General features: G+C 42.2%; 1 protein-coding gene across 1 annotated transcript; it reads right to left on the bottom strand.

Annotated features, from left to right (window-relative positions):
* Positions 1–2504: 2504 nt before the first annotated feature.
* On the bottom strand, positions 2505–16847 carry UCP3 (uncoupling protein 3). The gene is made up of 7 exons (XM_070749451.1): positions 16149–16847; positions 13884–14094; positions 11279–11476; positions 9114–9215; positions 8321–8501; positions 4564–5094; positions 2505–3410 (listed from the first exon to the last, which is right to left on the bottom strand). The coding sequence occupies exons 1-6, from the start codon at positions 16272–16274 to the stop codon at positions 4980–4982; spliced, it is 933 nt and encodes a 310-aa protein (XP_070605552.1). The 5' UTR covers positions 16275–16847; the 3' UTR covers positions 2505–3410; positions 4564–4979.
* Positions 16848–18139: the final 1292 nt, after the last annotated feature.

Raw genomic sequence — 18139 nt, 5'->3', positions numbered from 1 at the left:
TGGAAGAATCCACCAACGTTACTGTGATGTGGGGATCAGGGTTTGGGTAGTTATTGCCCACGTTGTGTGAACTCAGCCGTATCCCTGGAACCCGGGTTCATAGCAACAAATAGAGCACCCAGCAATTCGCCCAGATGTGAGGACATCCACCTTTGCTCTGGGCCCTGCAGGGTGTTGGGACTACAATGCCACTAATCCCCTGGTTGTCTTAAGTTGCAGCCCTGATGGAGCAAGCCAGAGGGCGGGGCGAGGTCCCCAGATTCTCCAGGGCAGCGATCTGGGCTCCACCAGGTACTAAGCCACCAATGGTGGTTTAAATGCCACAGAGCAGTGTACAAGTCTGGCTAAACTCTTTTTGATAGAACAGTTGGGGTTCAATTGTGGGGGGGCCTAATGACGCATTCCCTTGTGTTGTGTGTTGAGAACAGTTTCAGTGTCCCAGGGTCACGTGATTCCGTTTTGTGGCCTCCTGACAAGTGAAATCGGAGGCCTTCAAACTTGGTCCCTTTAAGACTTGTGGACTTCAACTCCCAGAATTCTCCATCCAGCATAGCTGATCCCTGACTTAGATGATCCTTCTGGCCTCTTCCAACTCTATCATTCAGGGCTGGCTGGGGAACTCTGGGAGTTGAAGTCCACAAGTCTTAAAGTGGCCAAGGTTGGAGGCTCCTGACTTAGATGACCTTTCTGGCCTCTTCCAACTCTATCATTCATGGCTGGCTGGGGAACTCTGGGAGTTGAAGTCCACAAGTCTTAAAGTGGCCAAGTTTCAAGACCTGTTTAGTGAAATCATTGGGAAAAGCCGCATTTGCTTAAAGACCGTGTGCTTCATTTAACAACTGCAGCGGTTCACTTATGAAACCTGGCAAAATAGGTGACAACTGCCTTGCAAGAAGTTCTGGCCGAGAGGACCACCTGCTGCCTCTTCCAGCTGCCCGATTCCAGGAGGCTGTGTCACCTGCCTTCCCAGGTGTGTTGACAACAAAAGCAGAGGACCCTTTTTAGGCCACCTAGACCAGCATCATTCAGATCATTTTGTCTAGTGGTTAAAGCACCAGGCTAGAGAGCAGGAGCCGTGTTCTAGTTCTGCTTGGATATGAAGGTCGGCTGGGAGACGGAGCCAATCACCAGGAAATGAGGAATTTCACCCTGTCCCACTTTAGCAATGAAAGCCAGTTGGGGGATTTGGGGCCAATCACCTGGAGGACAGAGAGTCCAAGTCCCTCCCTCCCTTCCATGCTTCTTCCTTCTCATTCCCATCTTCTTTATTTCCTTCCTTATTATTCCCATCTTTCTTTTTTGCTTCCTACCTTCCTTCCTTTATTCTCACCTTCCTTCCTTCCCATCTTCCTACCTTCTTTCCCTCCTTCCTTCCTTCTCATTTCCATCCTTCCTTCCTACTTATTCCCACCTTCCTTCCTTCCCCCATCTTCCTTCTCTGCTACCTTATTCCTTCCTTCCCTCATTCCTTCCTTCCTTCTCATTTCCATCTTCCTACCTTCCTTCCTTCCCATCTCCCTTCCTTCCTATTTACACCTTTCTTCTCTGCTTACTATCTTCCTTCCTACTTATCCCCACCTTCCCATCTTCCATAATATTCCCATCTTCCTTCCTTTCTGCCTTCCTTCTTTATTCCCATCTTCCTTCCAATCATCCTTCCTTCCTTCCCTCGTTCTCATTCCCAACTTCCTTCCTTCCCTCCTTCCTTCCTTCTCATCCCCTCCCTCCTTTCTCCCTTTCCTTCTTTCGTCTCTTCCCCCTCCTCCTCCTCTTTCACCCCCGATGCATATTTTTATGCTAGCTGGGTGAATTTGGGCTAATCACCAGGAGACAGAAATTTTGGGTCCCCTGGGGTTGTAAGTTGAGGACTAGCTGCATTGTACAACAAATAGCCACGCCAACCAAATTTTAAATCCTACCCTTCCAATTCCTGGAGCTATCTATTTCTCAAAGTCACCCACTCTTTTGACCATACTCAACAGTAAACTGCAAAATATACTTTGAAATCTAAAAGTCCCAAATCTTCTGTTTCTTTGTAATCCTGCAGCAATTTAGTTCTGCATTTCTTGCCTTGCCAGAGAAAATTCAGAAATATCTTTTGGCCCTTGCTTAAGAGGTACATCAGTCATCGGTATGATCTGGAATAAAAATAGCCTTCCAGGTAAAACATTCATTTTAATTACAGGAATTCTTCCCAACTATGACAATGGCATTTTCCCATCTCTACATAACTTTTTAAACTTCATAACACCGTAATTTTGAAACAACGTACAATTCACATTTTACAAGGTAATATTTATCCTTTTTCTCAATGTTAAAAGCCAGATTTATTCATTAGTTCATCTTGACCCTCTGTAGTAATAAACATCTTTGTTTTTGTTTATTAATCATAAAACCTATGTCAAACATTTTGTATGAACTGTGACTTCTGTTTTTAAAAAAATTGTTCCCAGTAAGCGGCTGATTAAAGTGATCCTGATATAAATCTCAAGAGATATTTGCAATTATTTTCCAAAGTTTATTGAAAGAAAAGGGAACATATACAATACTGGAGACAGGGCATTCATTTTATCCCAATTTCCCCATGTCATTTATTAGAATTTATTTTTATAGAAACATAGAAGATTGACGGCAGAAAACGACCTCTTGGTCCATCTAGTCTGACCTTATACTATTTCCTGTATTTTATCTTAGGATGGATTAATGTTTAAATTCAGTTCCTGTGGATTTACCAACCACATCTGCTGGAAGTTTGTTCCAAGGATCTACTACTCTTTCCGTCAAATAATATTTTCTCACGTTGCTTCTGATCTTTCCCCCAACTAACCTCAGATTGTGCCCCCTTGTTCTTGGGTTCATTTTCCTATTAAAAACACTTCCCTCCTGGACCTTATTGAACCCTTTAACATATTTAAATGTTTCGATCATGTCTCCCCCCCCCCCCCCTTTTCCTTCTGTCCTCCAAACTATACAGGTGGAGTTCATGAAGTCTTTCCTGATAAGTTTTATGTTTAAGACCTTTTGCCATTTTTGTAGTCTGTCTTTGGACCTGTTCAATTTGATCCATATCTTTTTGTAGGTGAGGTCTCCAGAACTGGACACCGTATTATTCCAAATGGGGTCTCCCCAGCGCTCTACACAGCAGGATCACAATCTCCCTCTTCCTGCTTGTGATACCTCTAGCTATGCAGCCAGGCATCCTACTTGCTTTCCCTACCGCCTGACCGTACTGTTCACCCATTTTGAGACTGTCAGAAATCACTGCCCCTAAATCCTTTTCTTCTGAAGTTTTTGCTAACACAGAACTGCCAATACAATACTCAGATGGAGGATTCCTTTTCCCCAAGTGCATGCCAGGATTTCCTAGCACAATTTCAGATAACAGCCTCTCTTGTTCACCGATTCCTACCCTAGAAAAAAAGGAGAAATGAAGGTAGTTTAGTCACAGCAGTCTAAAGCTAGGCATAATTTTTTTTAAAAGAATGTTATAACAAAATAAATAGCAAGTCAGTAAATACTTGGGCTATTCTGATGAACGTGAAATGTTTCAAGCTTCACTGCAGCCTTTACTCCTCTATTTTTCATTTAATGTTAACAGAATAGGAAGAACAATAGTTGATTAAGCTAAGTGCTACCAATCACCCTTCTTAGAGAAAAAAATGACCATGAGGATTATTTGTACTTAAAAAAATTAATTGATCAGTTTGAGAATTTCATTTTTACTCTTTGCAGAAAGATAGAAGCATTTTCCCCCCTTGCTACCTTGCTAACAGATTTATGCAGGAGATATTAACTTTATCAAAAGACCTTCTAGACTCCTAACAATTGGATTTCTTTCTTCTAATCTGCTTCGTAATACACAACTATAGTTTTCAGGGTTTGTGTGGATGAGTGTGTGTGTGGTGGGTTTTTTCCACGACGTTTTCTTTGGCATACAACACTGCCCCATTTAACAACCTCTGCAAATTGTTACCAAATCAGGGCATCAACTTATGTCTTATGCCTGCCACCCCACTCCAAAAATTGCTTTTCCACCATGGCAACGTGAAGACTTAGAAACATAGAAACATAGAAGTCTGACGGCAGAAAAAGACCTCATGGTCCATCTAGTCTGCCCTATTTTCTGTATTTTATCTTAGGATGCATATATGTTTATCCCAGGTATGTTTAAATTCAGTTACTGTGGATTTATCTACCACGTCTGCTGGAAGTTTGTTCCTAGCATCTACTACTCTTTCAGTAAAATAATATTTTCTCATGTTAATTCTGATCTTTCCCCCAACTAACCTCAGATTGTATCCCCTTGTTCTTGTGTTCACTTTCCTATGAAAAACACTTCCCTCCTGGACCTTATTTAACCCTTTAACATATTTAAATGTTTCAATCATGTCCCCCCTTTTCCTTCTGTCCTCCAGACTTCAACTCCCATAATTCCGGAATTTTGGGAATTCTGGGAGTTGAAGTCCATCCGTTTTCCAGCGGCCGACTTTCAAAATCACTGCTAACATGTTTCAGAAACATGGATCAATTGGGTGGTTTTGTAGGCAATTTTATGATCCTTACCTCTTGGAATCCATTCCCACGATACTAATCCACGTTTCTCTGGCTCTGTTTGAACAAGGATGTGGGATCAATGTCCACATGTGGTTTGTTTGTAGGGTAAAGAAGTCATTTTGCAGTACCTAGAGTTTTATGGAAGTTTTAAAAGAAGAAATTGGATAATCCTTTGTCTGAAACGGTGTAGGGTTTCCTGCCTAAGCAGGGGGTTGGACTAGAAGACCTCCAAGGCCCCTTCCAACTCATGCCTCAACAGGCACAGCATTCGTAGCAATTAATGTAATTGATAAGTACGCTTGCCATCGCGGCAAAATCTGTTTGCAGAAAGTTTCTCCGCGTTAAAAATCCCCCCTTTTGCTCTTCTCTTGTCCGTCTTCGGCTCAAGGAATCGGATCAGGTCTGCCGGAAGTGACGCCGAAACTTCAGAAGGGGGCTTCCCACGAAACCTGGGCCAAAACCATCAACCTTTTCAGCTGCTCGTAAGAGACAAACATCACCACGTTCCAGGACCCCAGCCGCAAAAAAGACGGGATGAAGCTGGGAAAAAAGGAGAGGGAAAAAAAGGAATTTAAATCACTGGTACCCGAGACAATGCAGGAAGCTTCTGTGTCCAGAAACTCTGAAAGAAAGAGATTCAAACTTAATATTAACCGCTCCAAACTTGACTGTAAAAAATATGACTTTAACAATCGAGTTGTCGAAGCGCAGAACTCATTACCGGACTCAGTAGTGTCAACCCCTAACCCCCAACACTTCTCCCTTAGACTCTCCACGATTGACCTCTCCAGGTTCCTAAGAGGTCAGTAATGGGTGTACATAAGTACACTGGTGTGCCTTTCGTCCCGTCCAATTGTCTTTCCTTTATCTCATATATCATATATATTTTCTTCCTTTCATATATCTTCTCCTCTATTTTTACATATTATCTTTATATATATTACTTCATATCTATTCTCTTATTTTTATTTTATTTATTTATTTTGTCCAATACACAATGAGGGTTCTCTTCCATATGTATTGTGTATTGGACAAATGAATAAATAAATAAACAATAGCAATAGCATTTAGACTCATATACTGCTTCCTAGTGTTTTTCCAGCCCTCTCTAAGAGGCTTACAGGATGAGTCTCTTGCCCCCAACAATCTGGCTCCTCATTTGACCCACCTTGGAAGGACGGAAGGCTGAGTCCACCTGGAGCAAGTGGTGAGATTTGAACTGCTAAACTATGAAGGAGCCTGCAGCGCTGCCCTCTAACCACTGCGCCACCCCGGCTGTTTGATGCGCCATGGCATAGTTTAGCTTCAGTAGCATGGGTAGATTTGGGATTAAGGTCAAGGATGCTATTTTGACCCTCTGGATCCCTGTTGTAGATGCTCTTCCATGTGTTTTTAATGTACATATTCAATAAAGATTATTTTCTAAAAAAAAGAAAGCCTGATCCTGCCCACTCTGTACATTGTCCACCCTTGTTGTCGCTGAGCACAAAGGAGGAGGAAGAGGAGGAGGAAGAGAAGACCAAGTGGCCTTCAAAGGACGATGGTTAGTCTATTTATTTATTTATTTATTTTATTTATTTTGTCCAATACATAATGAGGGTTTTAGTGGGTATATATCTATATACACATAGTAAAATACATGATGAAGGTTATAGAGGAGATACTCATAGTAAAATATATCTAAGAAAGAATAGAAGAGAAGATATAGGAATAAAACATATCAATGAAAGAGTAGAAGAAGATATATAGGAATAGAAGAAAGGTATAGGAGATATAGGAGAGCAATAGGACAGGGGATGGAAGGCACTCTAGTGCACTTGTACTCACCCCTTACTGACCTCTTAGGAATCTGGATAGGTCAACCGCGGATAATTTAAGGGTAAAGTGTTGGGGGTTTGGGAATGACACTATGGAGTCTGGTAATGAGTTCCACGCTTCGACAACTCAGTTACTGTTACAGTCAAGTTTGGAATGGTTAATATTAAGTTTAAATCTGTTGTGTGCTCTTGTGTTGTTGTGGTTGAAGCTGAAGTAGTCGCCGACAGGCAGGACGTTGCAGCATATGATCTTGTGGGCAATACTTAGATCTTGTTTAAGGCGTCTTAGTTCTAAACTTTCTAGGCCCAGGATTGAAAGTCTAGTCTCATAGGGAATTCTCATAGGGTAAGTATCCTCAACTTACTTACAAAATCCATGTTGCTAAGTGAGTTTTGCCCCCTTCTCACATTCCTTTCTTAAACCACTGTGGTTAATAGAATCCCTACAGATGTTAAGTTAGCAACGTGGTCATTGTGAATCTTCCTTCCCTGTTGACTTTGCTTAGAAGGTCGCAAAAGGGAGTCACATGACTCCGGGACACTGTGAATGTCATAAATAACCAGACAGCTGCCAAGCATCTGTATTTGAATCATGGACCACTGAAACGTCTGAAATTTGAAAAGCTGTCTTAAGGCACGTTTTTTTCAGGGCTGCCGTGACTTTTGGTCAGTTATTATTTATTATTATTATTATTATTATTATTATTATTATTATTATTATTATTTATTAGATTTGTATGCCGCCCCTCTCTGTAGACTCAGGGCGGCTCACAACAATAACAAAGACAATGTAAGAACAAATCTAATAATTTAAAAAACACTAAAACCCCCATTATTAAAAGCAAGCATACACACAAACATACCATGTATAAACTGTATAGGCCCGGGGGAGATGTCTCAGTTCCCCCTTGCCTGATGGCAGAGATGGGTCTTAAGAACTTTACGAAAGGCAAGGAGGGTGGGGGCAGTTCTGATCTCCGGGGGGGAGCTGGTTCCAGAGGGTTGGGGCTGCCACAGAGAAGGCCCTTCTCCTGGGTCCCACCAAACGACATTGTTAACAAACAGGTCGTAAGTTGAGGGCTAGCTGTCTCCCAATCTGTCCTCCGAGGAGGGTGACTGGGGGACCCCGAGGATGGATGGGGAGGATGAGGGGGGGTCCCTCATCTGAGTGATGGGAGCATCCCTACATGGCATCGGACCAGATTACCTCCGGGGCCGCCTTCTGCCGCATGAGTCCCAGCGACCGGTCAGTTCGCACAGAGTCGGCCTTCTCCAGGTCCCTTCAACCAGACAATGTCGCTTGGCAGGGCCTACGGCAGTGGTTCTCAACCTTTCTAGTACCACGACCCCCTGATACAGTTCCTCATGTTGTGGTGACCCCCAACCGTAAGTCTAGCGCCAATTCTCCCAACAGAGCTTGAAGCTGATTGGCAGGAAGGTCAGAGGTCAGAGGGAGACCCCTACTGTAAACACCAGATTGATCAGATTGTAAAAATATGTTCCAAGACGCCAGAATAGCAGCTTTAGTTCCTAACACCACCCCTGTGAAACGGTCATTCGACTCCCAAAGGGGTCCCGACCCCAGGTTGAGAACCACTGGCCTAGGGGAAGAGCCTTCTCTGTGGAGGCCCCAGCCCTCTGGAATCAGCTCCCCCTGGAGATTCACACTGTCCCCACCCTCCTCGCCTTCCGTAAAAGTTTAGAGACCAATCTGTGCCATTAGACCCTCGCCCCCTGGCCGAAAAGTGTAGCACGTCTTGCTGTGTGAACGGGAATGAATCATTTAAAATGTTATTAGAGTTTTAAAGTTTTTTAGCTATATTAATTGGATTTTTTTAGATATGTATATTGTATATTGTTTTTGATCTATTGCGAGCCGCCCCGAGTCCTCGGAGAGAGGTGGCATACAAATCGAATTAATAAACAAATAATAAATGAATTTCGCCCACCCTTTGTAGAAAGCGTTTGGTCCTTCCTTGACCACCATGGTCAGCATGCAGCTCAAGGCGTTCTTGTATTGTCCGGCACGGGAGTTCATATACCGCGTTTTGACCACGTCCACCGGAGACGCCACCACCGTCGCGCAAAAGCCAGCCCCGAATGCAGCGATGAAGTGGCACGGGAAATTGTCTAAGGAGACATGGAAAGAAGGACCAGGGGAGACATGAGAGCAGTGTTCTAATATCAAGTGGCCATGTGATTGGACACACAAGGAATTTGTCTTTGGTGCAGGTGGTCTCAGTGTACATAAAAGAAAAAGTTTCGTTTGTCAAGAATCCAGCTTGGACCTTTGTTTTTATTTCATTTCTTTCTTTCTTTCTTTCTTTCTTTCTTTCTTTCTTTCTTTCTTTCTTTCTTTCTTTCTTTCTTTCTTTCTTAGTTTGCTTGCTTGCTTGCTTGCTTACTTACTTACTTACTTATTTATTGGATTTGTATGCCGCCCCTCTCCGCAGACTTGGGGCGGCTAACAACAGCAATAAAACAATATATAGCAAAATCCAATACTAAAAACAGTTAAAAGCCCATTTTATAAAAACCAATCATACATACAGACATACCATGCATAAAATTGTGAAGGCCTAGGGGGAAAGTGTATCTCAGTTCCCCCATACCTGGTGCCAGAGGTGGATTTTAAGCAGCTTTCGAAAGGCAAGGAGGGTGGGGGCAATTCTAATTATTTTTTTTAAAAATAACCGCCGTCACGTTTGTTTTCTCTGGCAGGAGGGAAGAGGGTTCCCTTACCTGTCATCAGGTGATACTTCAGCAGGGTTTCCTTGATGAGGTCGTAGGTCACCATCTCCCCACAGTTGACAATGGCGTTACGAGTGATGTTGGGAAACGTCCCTGCGAGGAAGGGGAGGAAACCGCGGTTAACAGGAAGGAAAACAAAGGTTTTTGGATTCCGGAATTGCTTTGCGAAGAAAAGAGATTTTTTGGGGGGTATAAAATTTTCTTTATTTTCCTCCAACATACAATAAAAAACAACTTATGCAATAAAAAACAGAGAGTCAATGCCTAAAGTAATAATACTAATAATACATAATATTTCTTTGTTACATTGAACATTCAAAAAACCCGAAATCTAAATATCTTAAAATACACTTTTTATTAAAGTAATTTACTCTTCTCTGCTAAATTAATTAAAGTTAACTACTGTATTTTTCAGTGTATAAGATGCACCTTTTCCCTCCCTAAAAGAGGCTGATAATTTGGGTGTGTCTTATACTCTGAATGTAGCTTTTTTTCAGCCCTAACTAGCTACTAACAATATTCCCATCTCTTACCTTGCAAGCTTTTTCATTGTTACTCTCTGCGAATAATGTTTTCCAGCCCTAAGTCTTTGCTGGGTTTTTTCATTACTCTAACTTGCTCTGAGTAAATTTCTTTCCAGCCCTGACCAGGTGCTAACAATGTTCCCAGCTCTTACTGGCTTGCAAGCTCTTTCATTGTTACTCTCTGCAAAGAAGAATGTTTTCCAACCCCTAAGTCTTTGCAGGGTTTTTTCCATTACTCTACTTGCTCATACTGTTTCTTTCCAGGTGCTAACAATGTTTTCAGCTCTTACTGGCTTGCAAGCTCTTTCCTTGTTACTCTCTCCAAATAAAGTTTTTTAAAATCCCTTAACCAGGGGATAACTTAATGTGCTGAAGCTGATCAGACTAAGGATGATAGCCCGACGAATACCTGGGAAGCAGATTCTTTCCCCTATTTTCCTCCCCAAAAACTAAGGTGCAGCTTAAATTCCGGTGCATCTTATACTCCAAAAAATATGGTACTCATCAAACATATATCCTCTACAAATAACAATATCCTTGGAGAGGGGCGGCATACCAATCTAATAAATAAATAAATAAATAAATAAATAAATAAATAAATAAATAAATAAATAAATAAATAAATAAATAAATAAATAAATAAATAAATAAATAAATAAATAAATAAATTATAACATCTAGTCCTTTACCTCCCTTTTTCTATTTTTTAAGTAATTTTTATTAATTTGTTTTAAAAAGCATAATCAAGAAAATATATACATTGACATATTTGCAATATTTGCAATACACAAAAATGAAAATAGAATAACATACATACACTTCTAAACAAACAAAAAACACCTGGACAATTACAAAATTACAAATAACATAAAAATATCATCAATTTCCTCTTGAGAAAAGGAGAGTTACAGTCTTGTTGCACATCAAATTATTTTCTGGCGAATAGAAGTCATCGGCATTCACTGTTGTTCTTTTTGGTTATCAATGTCTTCTCTATTATTATTATTATTATTTTTAAACCGCCTTCCGTACCCTTTTTTAATTAATTAATTTAGTTACATAAAGATTTGTTTTCACAAAAAATCATTGTAATTGCATCATATTTCATCTTTCTGTCAATAAATACATATCTTAAAGCATCTCCCGTTTTCTATCTATATTAAAACATAGATATCTTTACTCAATATCCAATTTCATCCTTTCACCTCGGTGTTAAATCCAATCCTTATTTTGTCCTCTGGGTCTTTAATAGATTAAAATTAAATCATTATATATTTCCTTAAACCTGATTTAAAAATAATTATTTCTCAGTTATTTTAAGTTTCAAACCATTCATCGAACTTTCCACAGATTTTATAGTAATCACATCCTTCTTTATCTTTAAGCTTAAAGGTAAGTCTATTCATTTTGGCATAGATTTCAGTTTGTTTTAAAAAAAATAATCTTTATTAAGTTTCTACATATAAAAATAGAAAGAAAAGAAGAACAATTTAAACAAATGGAACATACAAAAGAAAAAAGAAAAAAGAAAAAAGAAAGAAAATGGACAGACAAATGAGCATATAAACCTATGTATGTATGTAGGATTTCAATTTTATAACAAACAGGAAAAAAAGAGGTTTGAAGTGGCACCTTTCCAGAGTCCTCGGAAACCTTCTTCCCGGGCGATCGTCCGATAGGCGTCCACTGTCCCGTTGTATCTCTTGGGAGCTCCCACCAGCTGGATGTGGGCTTGGAAGCGGACTTTCACCACGTCCGTCGGTTGGGCGCAGGTCACCGCCATGGCACCGGTGGTACAGCCGGCAAGGAGGCGGGTGAAAATGCTGGTATCTGAGATGTGACGAGGGAGGAGGAGGAGGAAGGAAGAAGGACATGAGAACCAGCTCAAAAAGAACAGACAAGATACGTGGACAAGATACGAGGGTTATCCGGGAAGTCAGGTTACAAGGCCCGTAGCTCTCACGGGGAATGTTCGCGGGGGAAGTTGGTATGACTATCGCGTAGCGGGAAGTCTGCGGAAGAGACCGAGCAGTGCCAGGGGTCAGTAGATCATCGAGTGGCCTTGTGGAGAAGGTTAGAGATGAGCGTCCTCATTGCGTTTCCCTCCAAGTGCGAAGTGTGTGTTGTAATACACTACCTGAATGCTAAGGGTAGGAACGTTAGAAACATAGAAACATAGAAGTCTGACGGCAGAAAAAGACCTCCTGGTCCATCTAGTCTGCCCTTATACTATTTTCTGTATTTTATCTTAGGATGGATCTACATTTATCCCAGGCATGTTTAAATTCAGTTACTATGGATTTACCAACCACGTCTGCTGGAAGTTTGTTCCAAGGATCTACTACTCTTTCCGTCAAATAATATTTTCTCATGTTGCTTTTGATCTTTCCCCCAACTAACTTCAGATTGTGTCCCCTTGTTCTTGTGTTCACTTTCCTGTTAAAAACACTTCCCTCCTGGACCTTATTGAACCCTTTCACATATTTAAATGTTTCAATCATGTCCCCCCTTTTCCTTCTGTCCTCCATTGTTGCTGTGATGGGCACCCAAGATGCTGACTGAAGCGCACAAAATCGACAGAGTCGGAGCTGCCCGAGGATTCCTTGGCCGTTTCGAGATTGAAAGCGAGGCTTTTCTCAACCATAGAAGGACAGGAGATGAAACTGGGGCTTCTCACCAGACTCCAGAGAGCAAGCGTCAATCAATGCAGTGGCGCCATGTCCATTCTCCTTCAGCCAGAAAATCCAAAACTCAGCAATTGGCGAGAAAAACCTTGGGCATCCATCGCGTACAAATCGATGATCTACTGACCCCTGGCACTGCTTGGTCTCTTCCGCTGGCTTCCCGCTACACGATAGTCATACCAACTTCTCCCGCAAACATTCCCCGTGAGAGCTATGTGCTTTTTAACTTTACTTTCTGGATAATCCTCGAATATGGCCCAGGAAAACGGAGAAGGGTGGGGAAGAAACTCAAGAGGGCCTCCCTTGAGTCTCTTTGGTGTAAGCGGGAGGGTCACAATTCAAAGTGTTGGTCATGACCTTTAAAGTCCTTTAGGGCATTGGACCAGAATATCTCTGGGACCGCCTTCTGCCGCACGAATCCCAGCGACCGATTAGGTCCCACAGAGTTGGCCTTCTCCAGGTCCCGTCAACAAAGCAATGTCATTTGGTGGGACCCAGGGGAAGAGCTTTCTCTGTGGCGACCCCGGCCCTCTGGAACCAACTCCCCCCGGAGATTAGAACTGCCCCCACCCTCCCTCTCTTTCGTAAACTTCTTAAGACTCACTTATACCGCCAGGCATGCAGGAGTTGAGACACTTTTCCCCCAGGCTATTTTTTATACTTAGTTTTATGTTTGGTATGAATGTTGCTGTTTGGTTTTTAAGTAATGATAGGGTTTTATATGTTTTTAATATTAGATTTGTTCCACTGTTATATTGTTTTTATTGATGTTGTGAGCCGCCCCGAGTCTAATAAATCTAATAAATAAATAAATAAGTAAGGGAACTCACTCAAGCTTTGGAGGACTTGATATTAGAACCTGGAGCTGTAAGGCAGTTTTTTAATTTTTATTTTATTATTATTATTATTATTATTATTATTATTATTATTATTAATTTATTAGATTTGTATGCTGCACCTCTCCGAGGACTCGGAGCAGACTATGTTTCTTGGCTTGGCCTGGAAACCCAGAAAGGCCGAGAGGGTCAGTGAGAAATTAGGGCAAAGGTCCCTAGTGATGTGGAGGAGGATGAAGGGAAGAGGGAGAAATTAGATGAGAAGAGGGAGAGAAGGAAGTGGAGGAGAAGATGGAGGGCGAGAAGAAGAAGAAGAAGGAAGAGGATGAGAAAGAAGGAGAGAGAGAGTAGATGAGAATAGGAAGAGGAGGAGGATGGGAGAAGGGGAGGAGGAAGAAGAGAACAAAAAGGTGGAGGATGAGAAGGAGGAAGAGGAGATGAAAACAGGAAAAGGAGAAGATAAAGGGGAATGAGAAGGATGAAAAGAAGAAGAGAAGAAAAAGTGGAGTAGATGAGAATAAAAAGAGAAGAGGAGGAGGAGGAGAAGGAGGAAAAAGTGGAGAATGAGAAGACGAAGGAGGACGAGGAGGATGAAAAGGAGAAGAGGAGAAGTAGGTAAGAATAGGAAGAGAAGGAGGAGAAGATAAGAGGGCAGGAAGAGGACAACGAGGAGGAAGAGGAGGAGGAGAAGACACGGATGCTAGCCTCCAGACGTACGTTCAGAGCCCTGGGGTGTGTAGAGCTCTTTCACCGAGTCGTAGAGCCCGATGCGGACTGAGGCGAAGCTCATCTGGCGCTGAAGACCGGCCACCAGCCCATTGTAGAGACTTTTGGGTCCTTCCATCTTCACCATGGTGGTGATGGTACCCAAGACACCCTTATATTTCACTTGCCGGCTCGCTTTGCAAGTCCTCGATTCCCCCTGGATCTGGAAGGAGAAATGGAGATAATAATAATAATTAATAATAATTTATTAGATTTGTATGCCGCCCCTCTCCGAGGACTCGGAGCAGCTCACAACAGCAATAATAACATAATACAATATAAATTCATTATTAAAAACCCATTACAGTAATACCTCGTCTTACGAACCTAATTGGTTCCAGGGGGAGGTTTGTAAGACGAAAAGTTCGTAAGACGAAACATTGTTTCCCATAGGAAACAATGTAAAATCCATTAATCCGTGCAGGGGGGGAAAAAAACCCGCAAAAAAACACCGCCGCCCAGCTGTCACCTTTTAAAACAGCCGGGGGGCTTCCCAGCAGCCTCCCGAAGCCGAACGCCAAACCCAAACTTCCGGGCTTGGCGTTCGGGAGGCCTCCGAGAAGCCCCCCGGCTGTTTTAAAAGGTGACAGCCGGGCTGCGGGGCTTCCCTGCGGCCTCCCGAACACCGAACCCGGAAGTTCGGCAAAAGTTCAGGTTCGGGAGGCCGCTGGGAAGCCGCGCCGCCTGGCTGTCATCTTTTAAAACAGCCAGGGGGCTTCCCAGCAGCCTCCTGAACGCCAAACCCGGAAGTTCGGGTTTGGCATTCGTAAGACGAAAAAAGTTCGTAAGAAGAGGCAAAAATTTTCTGAACCCCGGGTTCATATCTCAGGTTGTTCATAAGACGAGGGGTTCGTATCTTGAGGTACCACTGTATTACTAAAAAACCCAGTCAATTCTACACAATCACACCACTCTCAGATGATAAAGTCAGAAGGGTGGGGGAGAGAATTAATCTCCCCAAGCCTGGTGGTATAAATGGGTCTTCAACATCTTGGGGAAGGCAAGGAGGGTGGGGGCAATTCGAATCTCTGGGGGAGGGTTTGATTCCAGAGAGCTGGGGCCGCCACAGAGAAGGCTCTTCCCCTAGGTCCTGCCAGATGACACTGTTTAGTCGACGGGACCCGGAAAAGGCCAACTCTGTGGGACCTAATTGGTGTGGCCTTATCCATCCAGGCACTGGTCTAAACCAGGGAATCTCATCCTTGGCAAGGTTAAAGATGTGTGGACTGTGGCGCCTAGAATTCCCCACCCAGTATAGAACTGGGTGGCGCAGTGGTTAGAGTGCAGCACTGCAGGCTCCTTGAGCTAACTGCTAGCTGTAGTTCAGCAGTTCAAATCTCACCACCGGCTCCAGGTGGACTCAGCCTTCCGTCCTTCCGAGGGGTGTCAAATGAGGACCCAGATTGTTGGGGGCAAGGGGCGGATTCCCTGGAAACCGCTTAGAGGGGGCTGTAAAAACACTAGGATACCTCCAACTGCATCATGATCCTTTTACCCTTCATGCAAACAATTATCCCACAAACTTATAAAATAACGTTATGAATCATTGATAAAAGGATGAACAAATTTAAAACGACAAAACTTAAACTCTAACTCAAGTTTAGAAACCTAAAACTTTCATCTAAACTGATAGTAAAGATCTTAAAAGATGTAGAGTAACCGGGTCAACGGATAAGTTGACACTATTTACGACATCTGATAAATTTAGAGATATGAATTTATCTCTTCTTTCTTTCTTCTTTTTTATTTTCAATTTTCCTCTTTCCTTCTTCCTTTTCTCTCTCTTTTTCTTTCTCTCTCTTTAGCCTGATTTTCTTCTATATATATGTAAGCATGTATTTTGATTTATAACTGTATACTCTAAATCAGTGTTTCCCAACCTTGGCAACTTGAAGATATTTGGACTTCAATTCCCAGAATTCCCCAGCCAGCATTCGCTGGCTGGGGAATTCTGGGAGTTGAAGTCCAAATATCTTCAATTTGCCAAGGTTGGGAAACACTGCTCTAAATTCATGTACCAATATTCGCATAGTCCTTTTGCTTTATGTATCCCCTCCCCTATTTATCTTCAATAAAGATTATATTTTCTTTTTTTTAAAAAGCACTGCGAAGCGGTATAGAACTCTAAATGCTATTGCTATAGCTAAATGCTATTATTATACACTTGCCAATCATGGTCTCCTTTAGTGACAGTGCCGTTCTGAACGGCGAACCTACCTGGAGCCGGACTTTCGCTGTGTCCAAGGGAAAGGTGCAGAGGTCAGCAATGCAGGCGGCTGTGCCAGCGCTCAGGAATTTGATGGGGGCCGAAGGTGGGATCTCGGTGGGCTTCAAACCGACCATCCTTCTTGGCCAATTCTCCTTCGGCTGAGACTTACAACTTGGGATGGTTGCCCGAGAAACAGCTCCACCCTTGAGGAATGAATGAACCTAGTCCTAGAAGAAAAGAAAAATAAATTTAAAACCGATCACAAAACCCGCTACGTTTACACTGATCTGAGATCTATTCTGAAGAGTTTATCCATGCCGGCCGAACTGATAGGAAGATGTTGGTTATGACCTATAAAGCCCTTCATGGCACCGGACCAGGATACCTGCGAGACCGCCTTCTGCCGCACGAATCCCAGCGACCCGTCAGGTCCCACAGAGTTGGCCTTCTCCGAGTCCCGTCGACTAAGCAATGTCATCTGGCGGGACCCAGGGGAAGAGCCTTCTCTGTGGCGGCTCTGACCCTCCGGAATCAGCTCCCTCCAGAGATTAGAATTGCCCCTACCCTCCTTGCCTTTTGTAAACTCCTCAAAACCCACCTCTGTCGTCAAGAGTGGGGAAACTGAGACATCTCCCCCTGCCTATGTAGTTTTAGTGCATGATATGACTATATGTATGTTTTTTAATATATATTGGGGTTCCTTGTTTTTAGATTTTTAAAATGTACAATTGCTATTTTAGATTTTAAATTATTAGATTTTTCAATACATATTGTTCTTTATCACTGTTGTGAGCCACCCCGAGTCTGCGGAGAGGGGCGGCATACAAATCTAATAAATAATAATAATAATAATAATAATAATAATAATAATAATAATATACAAGCAGCCGCCTGGGTGGAGTAACAGCGGATCCATCCAATATTGGGGTGGAGGAGCGCAGAGACGATCTTGGGGAAAATAGAGGGAGACCCCCGAACTTACAAGGGTTCATTTAGTGACCGTTTTCTATTTTGATGGTGAAAAAGTTGAAAAATAGAACAGAAAAAGGAACGAATAGAATAGGAAATATTAGATAGTATATTTAAAATAGAACAGAAAAGAAACGAGAAGTAGAGAAGAGAAAAAGGATGGAGAAGAGAAAAAAGAACAGAATAGAACAGAATAATGGAGTGAAGAAGAGAACAAAAAACAGAATGGAACAGAATGGAAAATAGAGCAGAATAGAATTTAGAATAAATAGAATGTAATAGAATAGAATGTCATGGAATAGAATTCAGAATGAATAGAATAGAATATTGGAGTGTAGAAGAATAAAAAAGATTGAATAGAATAGAATCAGAATGAATAGAACAGAACAGAATGGAATAGAATTCAGAATGAATAGAATAGAATAGAATTCTTTATTGGCCAAATGTGATTGAACACACAAGGATTTTTTTTTCTCTGCTGCATAAGCTCACAGTTTAAAACAACAAGTAATAATCATAATCATAGTTACAAACTTTAATTATAAATTACAAGCGCCAATCCATAAATCGTAAATAGTCCCCAAGCAACTGAAACCTAAAATCCATCTCGACCTGAAACCTAACAGTAAAAACAGAATTTTTACCTGGACTTGGAATAATTGTCTCTCCAAATTCTGAGGCTGGCATACCCCGTTCGCCGTCTTCTTCTTGCAAAAAGGAGATCTTTAGATAACTGCCAAACGAACCGTCCGTCAATCAACAATCCAGCCGTCTCGGCGACTCAAAACATATGTCAGTACTCTCTTGCCCGTCACTGTCTGTCGATGCCCCTTTATAAACTCAAGCCGGGATGGCATTTCAACAAGATGCCAACGGGTGAAAACACGGATCATGTGGCTGGTCAGCCAGTACAAGGACAGAAATGACCCCCACTGTCCACCCACCCCCAGTCTGCGAGTCCCAAAATAGCCATGGGGTGTCTGTCATTTTGGAAATATCTCCTGTTGATACACAGTGGATTTTTTTTTTC

The sequence above is a fragment of the Erythrolamprus reginae genome, chromosome 4 (genome assembly GCF_031021105.1).
Source record: "Erythrolamprus reginae isolate rEryReg1 chromosome 4, rEryReg1.hap1, whole genome shotgun sequence".
Lineage (NCBI taxonomy): Eukaryota > Metazoa > Chordata > Lepidosauria > Squamata > Dipsadidae > Erythrolamprus > Erythrolamprus reginae.
The sequence above is the reverse complement of the archived record's forward strand: the minus strand, read 5'-3'. Positions and strand labels throughout refer to the sequence as shown.

Coding starts and splice junctions, on each gene's coding strand:
- UCP3 (XM_070749451.1), bottom strand. CDS start 16,274: ATGGTCGGTTTGAAGCCCACCGAGATCCCACCTTCGGCCCCCATCAAA. Junction 9,216..11,278: donor TTTCCGAGGACTCTGGAAAG/GTGCCACTTCAA, acceptor CCTTCCTCGCAG/GGACGTTTCCCAACATCACT. Junction 8,502..9,113: donor GAAGTATCACCTGATGACAG/GTAAGGGAACCC, acceptor ATGTCTCCTTAG/ACAATTTCCCGTGCCACTTC.